The sequence below is a fragment of the Ipomoea nil genome, unplaced genomic scaffold (assembly GCF_001879475.1).
Source record: "Ipomoea nil cultivar Tokyo-kokei standard unplaced genomic scaffold, Asagao_1.1 scaffold3321, whole genome shotgun sequence".
NCBI lineage: Eukaryota > Viridiplantae > Streptophyta > Magnoliopsida > Solanales > Convolvulaceae > Ipomoea > Ipomoea nil.
In genome coordinates this window covers 5,121,585-5,133,365 of record NW_017619749.1, presented here as the reverse complement: position 1 = coordinate 5,133,365, position 11,781 = coordinate 5,121,585, and the positions used below count along the sequence as shown (strand labels likewise).

At 34.6% G+C, this 11,781-nt stretch overlaps 1 protein-coding gene across 1 annotated transcript; it reads left to right on the top strand.

The window, feature by feature from the left end:
• The first annotated feature begins 3,873 nt into the window (after positions 1–3,873).
• Positions 3,874–11,781, top strand: LOC109170153 (transcriptional corepressor SEUSS-like). The gene is made up of 10 exons (XM_019319138.1): positions 3,874–4,248; positions 5,254–6,389; positions 6,644–6,763; positions 6,998–7,046; positions 7,388–7,602; positions 7,775–7,843; positions 8,598–8,695; positions 9,357–9,450; positions 9,955–10,024; positions 10,477–11,781. Exons 2-10 carry the CDS (start codon positions 5,262–5,264, stop codon positions 11,397–11,399), a joined length of 2,766 nt encoding a protein of 921 aa, XP_019174683.1. The 5' UTR covers positions 3,874–4,248; positions 5,254–5,261; the 3' UTR covers positions 11,400–11,781.

Here is an 11,781-nt window from a genome sequence, read left to right as displayed (position 1 = left end):
ATTCGTTGCAGCGTACAATGCCCCCTTACCAGACTGTTTTTCCCCACTTATGGCCGAGGCTTTTGCGTGTAAGGAGGCTTTATCTTGGTTACGGGACCGTGGCGAGCACATCGTTCGACTTTACACGGATTGTCAGACTCTACACTGTCCTCAATAGGACCCCCTCATATCATATATCGACTATGCCGTTGATGCTTGCAAGACTTGCATATCTACTTTTGATTTTTGCTCAGTTAATTTTATTCCTAGATCTCATAATTTATTAGGTCATACCTTAGCTTCTACAATTTCAGAACAGTCTACAGTTTTGTATTGGGACTCACTCCCCCGACTCTATTATGGTTTATCTATAAAATAACCACGTATGATTGCCTTAAAAAAAAAAAAAAAAAAAAAAAAGATTCAGTCGCAAGCAACTGATTTGAAATAATTATGCTTAGATTCGGCCAACAATTAATTTGAAAGTAAAATTTGAATTTGTGTTATGAGTACTTATGAAATTGGTAGCCACTAGCCAGCAATTAAATTGAAAGTAAAATTTGAATTTGTGTTATGAATAGTTATAAATTTGGTATCTATGCATTTAGAATCCAAACTCAATAAATATTAGTTATGTTATTATTTAAATATTCTAGCCAAATAAAAATAAAAGATAAACATTGTAAAATACCTTCTTAACGTAATAATTTATATAGTTATAATAGTACTTTCAATATTTACATACATACATATATTTACATACATACATATATATATATATATATATATATATATATATATATATATATATATATATATATGAGTAAATACCCAAAATGGTCCTTTGACTATAGTTAAATTCACAAATTGGTCCTCAACTTTCAATTTCAACCAATTAAGTCCTTAACTTTGTAATTTTGACACGATTTGGTCCTCTATCTATTTGACCGTTTGTTGACCGTGATCAACGATCTCCAGAAGAACCTTCAGCTCTCGTCGGAGCACGTGGAGGCCTCCAGGATGACGTTGCACCGGTTCGGAAATACGTCATCTTCTTCGCTCTGGTATGAACTCAACTACATTGAATCCAAAGAGATGATGAAGAAAGGCGACCGGATTTGGTAAATTGCTTTTGGCAGTGGATTTGAATGTAACAGTGTGGTCTGGAAATGCAACCGGAACCTTAAAAAACCGATGATGGACCATGAAATTACATATATATCCTCAAAAATCGCAGTCAACAAACGGTCAAATAGACAGGGAACCAAATTGTGTTAAAATTACAAAGTTAAGGACTTAATTGGTTGAAATTGAAAGTCGAAGACCAATTTGTGAATTTAGCTATAGTCGAGGGACATTTTGGATATTTACTCTATATATATATATATATATATATATATATATATATATATATATATATATATATGTATGTATATATATAATGGGTATGAGTATTTCTGTATTTGTTTAGCTGAAAAATATGAATCCGAATCCTCAAGCCGTGTCTGCTACTGGCACCAATTACCAACACAGAAAACAATGGGGGTAATTTCGCAAATAAGATGAACATCAGTGTCGTTTACTTCTTAGTTCTTAGGCGGTGAACATGGGAGATTATTATGCCCTGGTGATGCGCGTGTAAAATAACAAATGCATGCTCATCATTATGCATTCATAATAACATACCTATACAGGGAGAAGAAAGCAACATTTGACCCCGTTTCATTTAGAGGAAAAAGTTTGCAAGTCAAATAAATAGTTTAGTTACTTTTATTTTTCATCATAGATTTGTAGGTATTAATAAGTTTTTAGTTAATTTTATTTTTCATCATAGATTTGTAGGTATTAATAAATTTTTAGTTTTTTTTTTTGAGTTAATTATCGAAATAGTCTCTTGATTATAACGAAATTATCAATTTATATATTAATTATTCTTTGTCTAATTAAGTCTTCAACTTTAAAAATCTTAATAAGTTTGATCATCTGTTTGTTTAGTCGTCAAACGTCTGTTTAATTTGATGGTATTGCTGGAATTTTATGTTGCTTCCTGGATTGCTCGGGGTCAAGTTGGTAATTTTACATTAATCAGTGGACTATTTCAGTAATTAACTCTTCGGTTTAATACGAGAGGATATGATGCTTGTGATGTGAAATTACAGCTATACTCTCGAATTAAACAAATTTTTGACGTTGACCAAACGAATGACTATATTAGTTAAGATTTTCAAATATGATGATTTAATTAGGCAAAAAATAGTCAAGGATCAAATTGCTAATTTTGCAATAGTTAAAAGATTATTTAAGTAATTAACTCATTTTTTTCAAAACATTTCCATTTAGTCTTAGTATTAGTTGTGTCATGCTCATTTTTTGTTCTCAATCAACAAAACGGTAGCATTAAATAAAACGACAATTTTGTATATTCAGTTCTAAGTGTTTTTTTTTTTTTTTTTTTTTTTCTAAAATTATATGTGTCATTCACTTTTAATCTTTTTTTTTTTAGAACATCCTCATTGATCCTCATTGTTAGGGGGGGTTTCGGAGGTCTTGTGGATCTTTATGAAGTAAACTTATGCACTAGATTTAAGATTTGTCATGAAGTAAATTTGTGATTTTTTCAATTGCACTTTTATGGGTTTTGCGGTAGATTTATGTATTGGTAACAAATTTTGCCCTATTATGATATGAATGAATTATGGATTATTTATGCTATTAAAGAAGGATTTTGAGTGGTTAATAACAGTCATTTTTTATGCCATTTAAACATATTTGTTGTCGGATGACCGAAAAATGGACATGCTAGGACCAACGACGATGTTTTGAAAAGAATGATTAAAAGTGAAATTACACATATAAATATAGGACAAAAAAATGAATTAATACTTAGAACTGAATAGATCGAAATACCATTATAACACTATTTAAATGATTTTGTTGGCGAATATAAAAAAATAAGCATACTGTAAAAATACTATGACCAAAGAAATTGACACCTATAAATTTAATAATATATTTTTAATTCATAAGTTATTCTCGAAAGGGTTGTTTTAGTCATATTTGTTAATGTAAATTCAATGAAAAAAAGTCTAATTAACAAGTACGAATTTTTGTTTTGTTTTTGTTTTTATTTTTATTAGACACTTTTTGTAACAAGGAGAAAAAAGATGAAATCAAAAATTTATGCTCATTTGAATTATTTAAAATTTTATTAAATTTTCTTTCAAGTCTAATAACATATTGTTGAACTGAATTCAAATAATAAGTTTGTGACATTTTAGTATGATTTTTTATGGTTTATAAATTATTAAAATTTATCTTATATATATACTTTTAAATGCTTGAAAAAATCGCGTTCGGGAGTGCCTAGGTGATGATTAATCAACGTCTAGGTGCCTGTATATTTTTTATTTTATTTTTTAAAAAAATATTAATTTTTTTAATATTTAAGACTTGATAATTATAAATTATTTAATACTTTAATAGTTAATACTAAATATTAAATATTAACCTAAAAATGTCTAGAATTTGAACAATTTAGGGTTATTTGTTCAAATCGATGTTGTTTTTAGTGAAATAACTCATTTAAAAAAAAAACAATAGCTAATTGATTATGCAACCTAGTCGGTGTGTAAGAGGCTTAGGAGGCACCTAGAAGGTTTATGCGGTGCTTAGGCGAATGCCTAACCGGCTAACCACCTAGTCTACCAATTAAGATGATACGTTAGGCGACCGAACGACGCCAATTTATTGATGCCTAAATGAGATTTTTACTAACATTAATTTTTAAATAGTGAATACAAATTTCTTTAGTCATTAAAAAAATACTTGATTAATAGACGCATTAATAATTGAGAGATTTTTAACATCCGACCAAATATGCCATTTTCCGAGAGGAAAGAATGAAGCAAAATTCAATCTGATGGAATGCAAATTTGACGTCCGCGAGAACCCACACTCATCCTCTCTCTACAACTTTCTCTCTCTAATGGTACAGCGCAGAACCTCATGAACCCCTCCCTGTCTCTCTCTCTCTCTCTCTCTCCCCAACAGTGACTACGACTTTACTGAACTTCAGAGCTTCCATTTAAACTCATAATTTTATTAAATATTATTGTATCCATGTATGCACACAGATGACAGAAATACGTATGTTCCTAGTATCTGTGTTACTAATGTTAAAGGAGAAAAGAAGTGAATGTAGTAGTATGTTTGATTCTTGTCAATTGGTTGAGCTCCGACGCTGTGGTGTTGACTGTTAATCGGCTTTTGGTAAGTTGTATTTGTATTTGCATAGATATAGTGTGTGTGTGTGTGTATGTGTGATATTTTTTCTGTGAATTTTGATGCTGCTGAAGCTGGAACCCTAGTGATTATTGCTGATTAGAGCTCTAGATCGAGTTCTTTTTGTCAATTGTTCCCTCGATCACATTGAGTTGATCTTTTAATTATTTGATAAGGAGTACTTTTTTTAAAAAACCTTTTGAGTGTTAATTAATGACTTTAACTTCACTCATTCTGCAAATTTTCTATTAATTTTTGTGTTTGTTTTCAAGGGTTTTTGTTTTGATTGTGGTGTTTTTTTTTTTTTTTTTTTTTTTTTTTTTTTAGTTTGTATCGAAACAGTTAAGTGAAGTTAGATTTTTGCTCATAAAGTGTTGTGAATCAGATATAGTTTGACAGCTCGAAGCTAGTTTGGTAAAGATTGGAAAGTGTGGCAAAGACTGATGCAGAAACGTTGAAAAGATTGTTATTGTATCAGAAAAAGGGTACTTTAATATGCATGGAGCCAAACCTTAATTTATTTATTTGCCATTTTTCTACTTTCTACTTGAATTATTTGGTGTTATTGAAGCAGCAACTTGTCTTTGTTTCTTTTCTGTCAAAACAGATGCTTTGAAATGTTAAGATTCAGTTCTTAATGTTAATTACTTGCTAAGTTGAAATTGTGGTTTCTACCTGTTCTTGCATGGTGTGTTTAAGTATGTTTTATACTCTGATGCTGGACTTATGCCATTTTAGGAAGATGCTTTATTAAGAATCGTTAGGTGTTATTGCAGCAGCAATGTGTCTTGCTTTCTTTCCTTTCAAAACAGAGACTCTGGAATTTTCAGATTCAGTTCTAAATGTGAATTACTTTCTAAGATGAATGATATTTTGGTTTCTCCATCTGTTGGTGCATGATTTGTTTTATACTGTGATGCCGAGTGTTGGATGCATGCCAATATGCCATTTTGGGAAGATTCTTTATTAAGTGTTTCTACATTGCATTTTCAGTAAGGAAAATGGTACCGCGAGGGGCTTCTAATACACTTGGTAACTCCCAGTCTGTCCCACCTTCACTACTGCGATCGAATTCTGCTATGTTGGGTGGTCAGGGGGGTGCTATGCCATCACAGGGTGGTTTCCCCTCTATGGCATCTCCACGGACACAATTTGGTAACATGAATATGCTTGGGAATGGTCCTAATGTTACATCTCTACTCCATCAGTCTTTTGGAAATGGTGGTCCTAATCCTGGGAATACTCAGAGGGGTCTTATTGACAACGGGGCCGAATCTGATCCACTTTCTAGTGTTGGAAATGGAATGGGATTTAATTCTCCGCCTTCATCATTTGTTTCAGTGTCCATGTCCACAAATTCTAATTCAGCTGCTCAAGTTCAGGGGCAACAATTTACTAATACTTCTGGAAACCAAATGTTGACAGACCAACAAACCCAACAGCTTGATCCCCAGAGCTTCCAGCATAATCAACAGCTGCCACAGTTTTCTACCCCTGACAATTCCCAGACACAGCAGCAGCAATTTCATTCAATGCGAAGTGGATTAGGAGGTGTTGCTTCTGTTAAACTAGAGCCACAGGTTACCAATGATCAAATTCCACAGCTGCAAGCTTCGCAAAACCTGACAACAGTGAAATTGGAACCACAACAGATAGAAAACATTCGAGGTTTGGCCTCACAGGTGTCTACTCAACCTCCCCAGCACTTACAAGCTTTACGGAATCTTGCCACAATGAAACTGGAACCACAACAGCTACAGAACATGAGAGGCCTGACACCTGTCAAAATTGAACCACAGCATTCTGACCCTTCCTTATTTATACAGCAACATCAGCATCAACATCAGCAACAACAGCAGCAGCAGCAATTACTTCAAATGTCTAGGTCCTCCCCTCAAGCTGCTGCCATGGCCCAGCTTTTGCATCAACAGAGACTTATGCAGTTCCAACAGCAACAGCAACAGCAACATCAGCTCTTGAAGGCAATGCCTCAACAAAGAAATCCACTTCAGCCACAATATCAACCACCAAATATGGCTTTAAGATCTCCAGCAAAACCATATTATGAGCCTGGAATGTGTGCACGCCGATTGACTAATTATATGTATCAGCAGCAACACAGACCCGAGGTAAGAATGATGCCTGGGAGAAATCTTAGCCTACATTCTCCCATAAAGTATAAAAGTTTTACTCAAATTCTTCCCTCAAAATATCCCCCATTCCCTTAGCACTAAATACAAGTGAAGCAAATATTTTCATAGGATATTCTGTCTGGTATTTTGAATTATTGTTTTGCATGTCACTCTGTTTTTCTTTGTTAAAAACTTAAATTAGGTTTTGTACAGTGTCTAACAAACTCAACTTTCTTGTTCTTATTTTCCAGGACAATAATATTGAGTTCTGGAGGAAATTTGTAGCCGAGTATTTTGCTCCGAATGCTAAGAAAAAGTGGTGTGTCTCAATGTATGGAAGTGGCCGCCAGACAAATGGAGTTTTTCCTCAGGTTTGTTTCTGCAGAAAACCCATTTGTGGTTCAACTTTGGCAAGGAGTGGCATCTTCTAATGTGCCATATTGTTGCCATGAAGGTCATATGTTGTTTTAGATAATATTGCATGTTATTATGAAGAATATACATACTTTAATGGGTGATAATTACAAATTTATGGTGTGATATATGTCAATTATTTTCTTTCCTTATCCAAACCGTATGCAATTACTATTCTGAAAACTTTGCAGGATGTCTGGCATTGTGAAATATGCAACCGCAAACCTGGGCGTGGGTTTGGTATGTTATTGTTTCCTTTACATGTACAAGCACATAATGGGCACAACCTTCTGTAGTCAGATGCATGTTTTTCCTTAAACATTATCGTTGATATGTAGATCTATAAAATGCCCCCGAAGCATGCATGTGAGGATGCTTGTATACTCTATTCATGCATTTATGCACATTTTCATCTAGTAGGAATTTTTTGTTGTGTTATGAACTTATGATACCTTTACGCATAAAAAGAAAGGCATTGCACCAGTATTTTCATAGTTTCTATGCCTCATTTCATTTGTCCTTGAAGTCTATGATTCTTTCATTGGTATTAGTATCTGAAATGTGCCTCACTGATCTTACAGAGGCAACTGTTGAGGTTTTGCCTAGGCTTTTTAAGATAAAGTATGAAAGTGGTACATTGGAGGAGTTGCTCTATGTTGATATGCCTTGTGAGTATCAGAATTCTTCTGGGCAAATTGTCCTGGACTATGCAAAAGCAATTCAGGAGAGTGTCTTTGAACAACTTCGTGTTGTCCGTGATGGTCAGCTTCGAGTAGTCTTCTCACCAGATCTGAAGGTTACACATGGAGCTTTTCGCTTTACTTATAAATACTTTTACTTATCAAGAACTATTTATATACCAAATGGACCTTGATATCTGTCTTGTTATTTTTTCCTTCCCCTACCTTGAAAAGAGAAGATACCTGCACTAAATAATAACAATCTTGCCTTTTTCGTGAAATTTATAGATTGTCTCTTGGGAGTTCTGTGCTCGCCGTCATGAGGAGCTTATCCCTAGAAGATTGTTGATACCTCAGGTTCAGAATGATGATTAGTTTTTGGCTTCTGTTGATACCTCATCTGGCCTGGGAAATTTTTTGTTTAATTCTTCTCACTGAGTTTTGTGCTTATCTTTTACTCTGTATGTTGCAGTACTAGTACCAATGTGTGGTGTTATTTTATTTTATTTTTATAATTAGTTCTAAATTTTGGAAGACTGCCCTTTCAAACTAGTTAATTCATAGTTTTGAATTGAGTCTCATCTGGTTGGTATTTTTCTCTTTAATTGCTATTTTTCAAGACTATGATTTGAAATTAAGTTAAAATAGTTAAAATCACTTCAGTTTCAAATTGGATGCCATGTTTCTACTCAGGTCAAATTGATTTGCATTTTTCTTAGACGGAAAGTGTATTCATATTCCACTGGTTATTAATGAAGCTAGAATTTAAAAGGGTCCTGTTATTACTCTTCCCAACATCTAATTAAGTAAAAGGTAATCAATCATACCATATTGAAGTTTTTACCTAATAAGCTAAGTTGTACCTAAAATTCAAGTGGGATATACATGCAATTCCATGAACTCCTGGACATCTTAGTGTATGAGTTTGACAGTTCTTGTCTGAAGCTGTGATGAACCTTGAAATTCAGTGCTTCAAATTTGTTAGGTTGGGGAATTGTAAATTCTAAAGCTCTTGGCTGGTTATATACTTATATTGACTAAAACAGATAATAATTTCATGCAAGTCTGATGGACTACAGAATATGTATAATTTTTATTGTGTTCTTTGCAGGTCAGTCAACTTGGAGCTGCGGCTCAAAAATATCAGACTGCCACTCAAAATGCATCATCTAATGTATCTGTTTCTGAGTTACAAAATAATTGCAATCTGTGAGTTCCATATAGTAATAGTACATTATTTCTTGAAATATATTAATATCCCTGTTTTTCCAGTTCATTTGCCTCCAAATAAAATATGTTCCTGGTAGATTTAGCCTATCACTGGCTCCTGCAATATTTATATATACATTACTTCAGTCCCATGTGGTTTATACTGTAAATATTGATGGGAAATTATCGGCCGTATGTTTAATGGTTTGAGGTGGTGCTATACATGGTGTCAAACAGTGTTACATTTCGCTTAGTAGACTATCATGTTTCAGTTGTGAATTTTGAGGTGCTTTATAAACTCAAAAAGGCACTGCATGGTCTTTAAAAATCAAAGGTAGGTTGTGCACCCCCTGCATGGTGCAGCAAAGCTTTACGAGCTTTGAAAGAAGCTATACTTGATAAGGAAATGGTTTTCATACACGCCTGCTGAAGTATTTAATTCTTGACTAGTATAAGGAACTTTATCTTTTCTCCTCATTGAAAGTGACCAACTAGATTTGGAGGCTTCACCAGTCCTCTCTCCTAAAAACGAAATGGAAAAAATGTGTAGAGAATTTGTTAAATGCATGTCTTCATGATACTGAATCTGCTTAACTTGTTATCATGCACCTTTGTTTAGCATATAAGTCTGTCTATTATTTATAACTTCAATTTGTGTCAGGTTTGTTACCTCAGCTCGTCAATTGGCCAAAGCTTTAGAAGTTCCATTGGTAAATGATTTGGGATATACAAAGAGATATGTTCGTTGCCTTCAGGTATTCTCCTTATTCTTACATATTATTTTACACATTATTTTAAGCTTCATTTGCTGCTTGTTATCTTTTCTTGATGTGGCTTGTATCTCCTACTGAAGAGTTGCTATTTTGCTCTCTTATTTTTCATCTCAAGCTCTTTTATATGCTTTACAGAGTAACTTGTGACAATATTTATTGAGGCACTTGTATTTTGTATAATATCCAAGCTTGTCTTGTCTTGTCTTTTGTAAAATATTCAAGATAGAAAAATATTGAGATCTCCCCCAAATATAAACACACATGAACTTGATACTAGTTTATAGGATAACTGGGAGATTTGGGACCCAAACTGAAGAGATCTTGATGTTTTCTCCAATTATATTCTCTGGTGGATGATGCTTTTGGAGTTTTGGTGTCATGATGATTGCTATATCTGTGCACCATTAGATAGACTTTTGTTATTTCCTTCTACTCAGATAATATCAAGCAAGAATGGTAATTATGTCTTTCTTTGGTGCTTAATAGATATCAGAAGTAGTTAACAGCATGAAAGATTTGATTGACTATAGCAGAGAGACCGGAACAGGACCTATGGGTAAGCTATGTTTACACTTCACATTTCTATATTGCATACAGATCTTGAAAATTGAGTGAGGTTGGATGCAATTTTTTCCTGTTGTTTGATGTCTAGTTTGTTATTCTTCAACATTACTGTAAAATTTCATCAATAAGGTGCAACAAGGCTTTACTGTTGTCTTGATTTGTAGCACACAAAGTCTAGGCTTGTGGCATTACATAATGAATTTTAATTGAATGGTGCAGTTTGTTTATATGCAATTACTACTTACTAATAGCTGTTTTAGTAATATATTTGCCTTCAATATACAATTGGGCTCTGCACCAATGGTGGATTTCAGTTGTGTTACAACTTTTGTTACTTGCTATTGCCTTTTAATAATCGCTCCCTGTTAGGCATATTCACATGATCTACGCCTCTACCTTGTTCATTTTCTTGAAATTGTGGCTATTTTTTTTTTTCCTTCTCAGAGAGCTTGGCGAAGTTTCCTCGGAGGACCAATGCATCATCTGGCATTCACAATCAAGGTCAACATTCTGAGGATTGGCAACAACAGCAGCAACAAAGTATGGGTCAGAATTCCAACCATGATTCTTCTGTTCAGGCTGCTCAAATGCAACCTATGTCCAGCAATGTTACATCAAATGTAAACAGCTCTTTAAACTCAGCACCTGCTACCTCCTCCACTAGTAACATTGCTGGACTTCTTCACCAAAATTCCATGAACTCAAGACAACAAAACCCTGTGAACGGTGTTAGTAGTCCATATGCAGGAAATGCAGTTCAGATGTCTTCACCAAGTTCCTCAAGTAGTATGGCACAGCCCCAAACTAACCTTTCTTCATTCCAATCTCCGACAGTTCCCTTGTCTAATAATCCACCACAAACTTCGCATGGTGGTTTATCATCAGGATCACACATTAATTCGGCAGGTTCTCCAAATATTTCAATGCCAGCCCTTTCTGGTGACATGGATGCTAATGACTCTCAGAGCTCGGTACAGAAAATCATAAATGAGATGGTGATGTCTTCACAACTTGGTGGAGGTGGTATGATAGGAGCTGGCACAATTGGGAATGACATGAAAAATGGAAATGCGATGTTGGCAACAAACAATAATTCTGTCCTTAATGGCAGCAATTACCTTGTTGGGAGTGGCACTGTGAATGCAAATACAGGCATTGGAGGTGTGGGATTCAGGAATATGGGCAACGGACGAAGTGGATTGGGCAATAACCCTGTAATAATGAATGGAAGAGTAGGCATGTCAATGGCACGAGACCAGAGTGTGAACCAGCAGCCGCAACAAGATCTGGGAAACCAACTGCTCAATGGTCTTGGTGCAGCCAATGGTTTCAACAATCTTCCATTTGATTGGAAAACTTCTCCTTAAAGGCTGTGTTTCTGATGTGAGTCCAATCACTCCTGCAGGCAGCATAGAAAATTCCGGAGGCCTCATGCACTGTAATATTAGCTTTGAATGAATAGTTGTTGGGTTTTTAAGTGCTGGGGTCCATTGTAATGATTTGCAAGAAAATGAAGAAGAGTATAATATAGCTAGCTAGCTTTCGTGATTGAAATGTTGGCCTGAAAGTAGAGTCCATCATTCTTGTAACTTCATTTTGCCTGTGTTGCTTTTTCCCTGGGACAGGGAAATTCAGGGAATTATGCTGTTGTTACCTACCTACCACCCAAGCTCGCTTGCTCCCTTTCATATCCTCATGTAAATGTAAACTATAGTATGTATACCATTGACTTAATGTCTTTACTCTTTA

Coding starts and splice junctions, on each gene's coding strand:
- LOC109170153 (XM_019319138.1), top strand. CDS start 5,262: ATGGTACCGCGAGGGGCTTCTAATACACTTGGTAACTCCCAGTCTGTC. Junction 7,047..7,387: donor CAAACCTGGGCGTGGGTTTG/GTATGTTATTGT, acceptor CTGATCTTACAG/AGGCAACTGTTGAGGTTTTG. Junction 8,696..9,356: donor TTACAAAATAATTGCAATCT/GTGAGTTCCATA, acceptor AATTTGTGTCAG/GTTTGTTACCTCAGCTCGTC.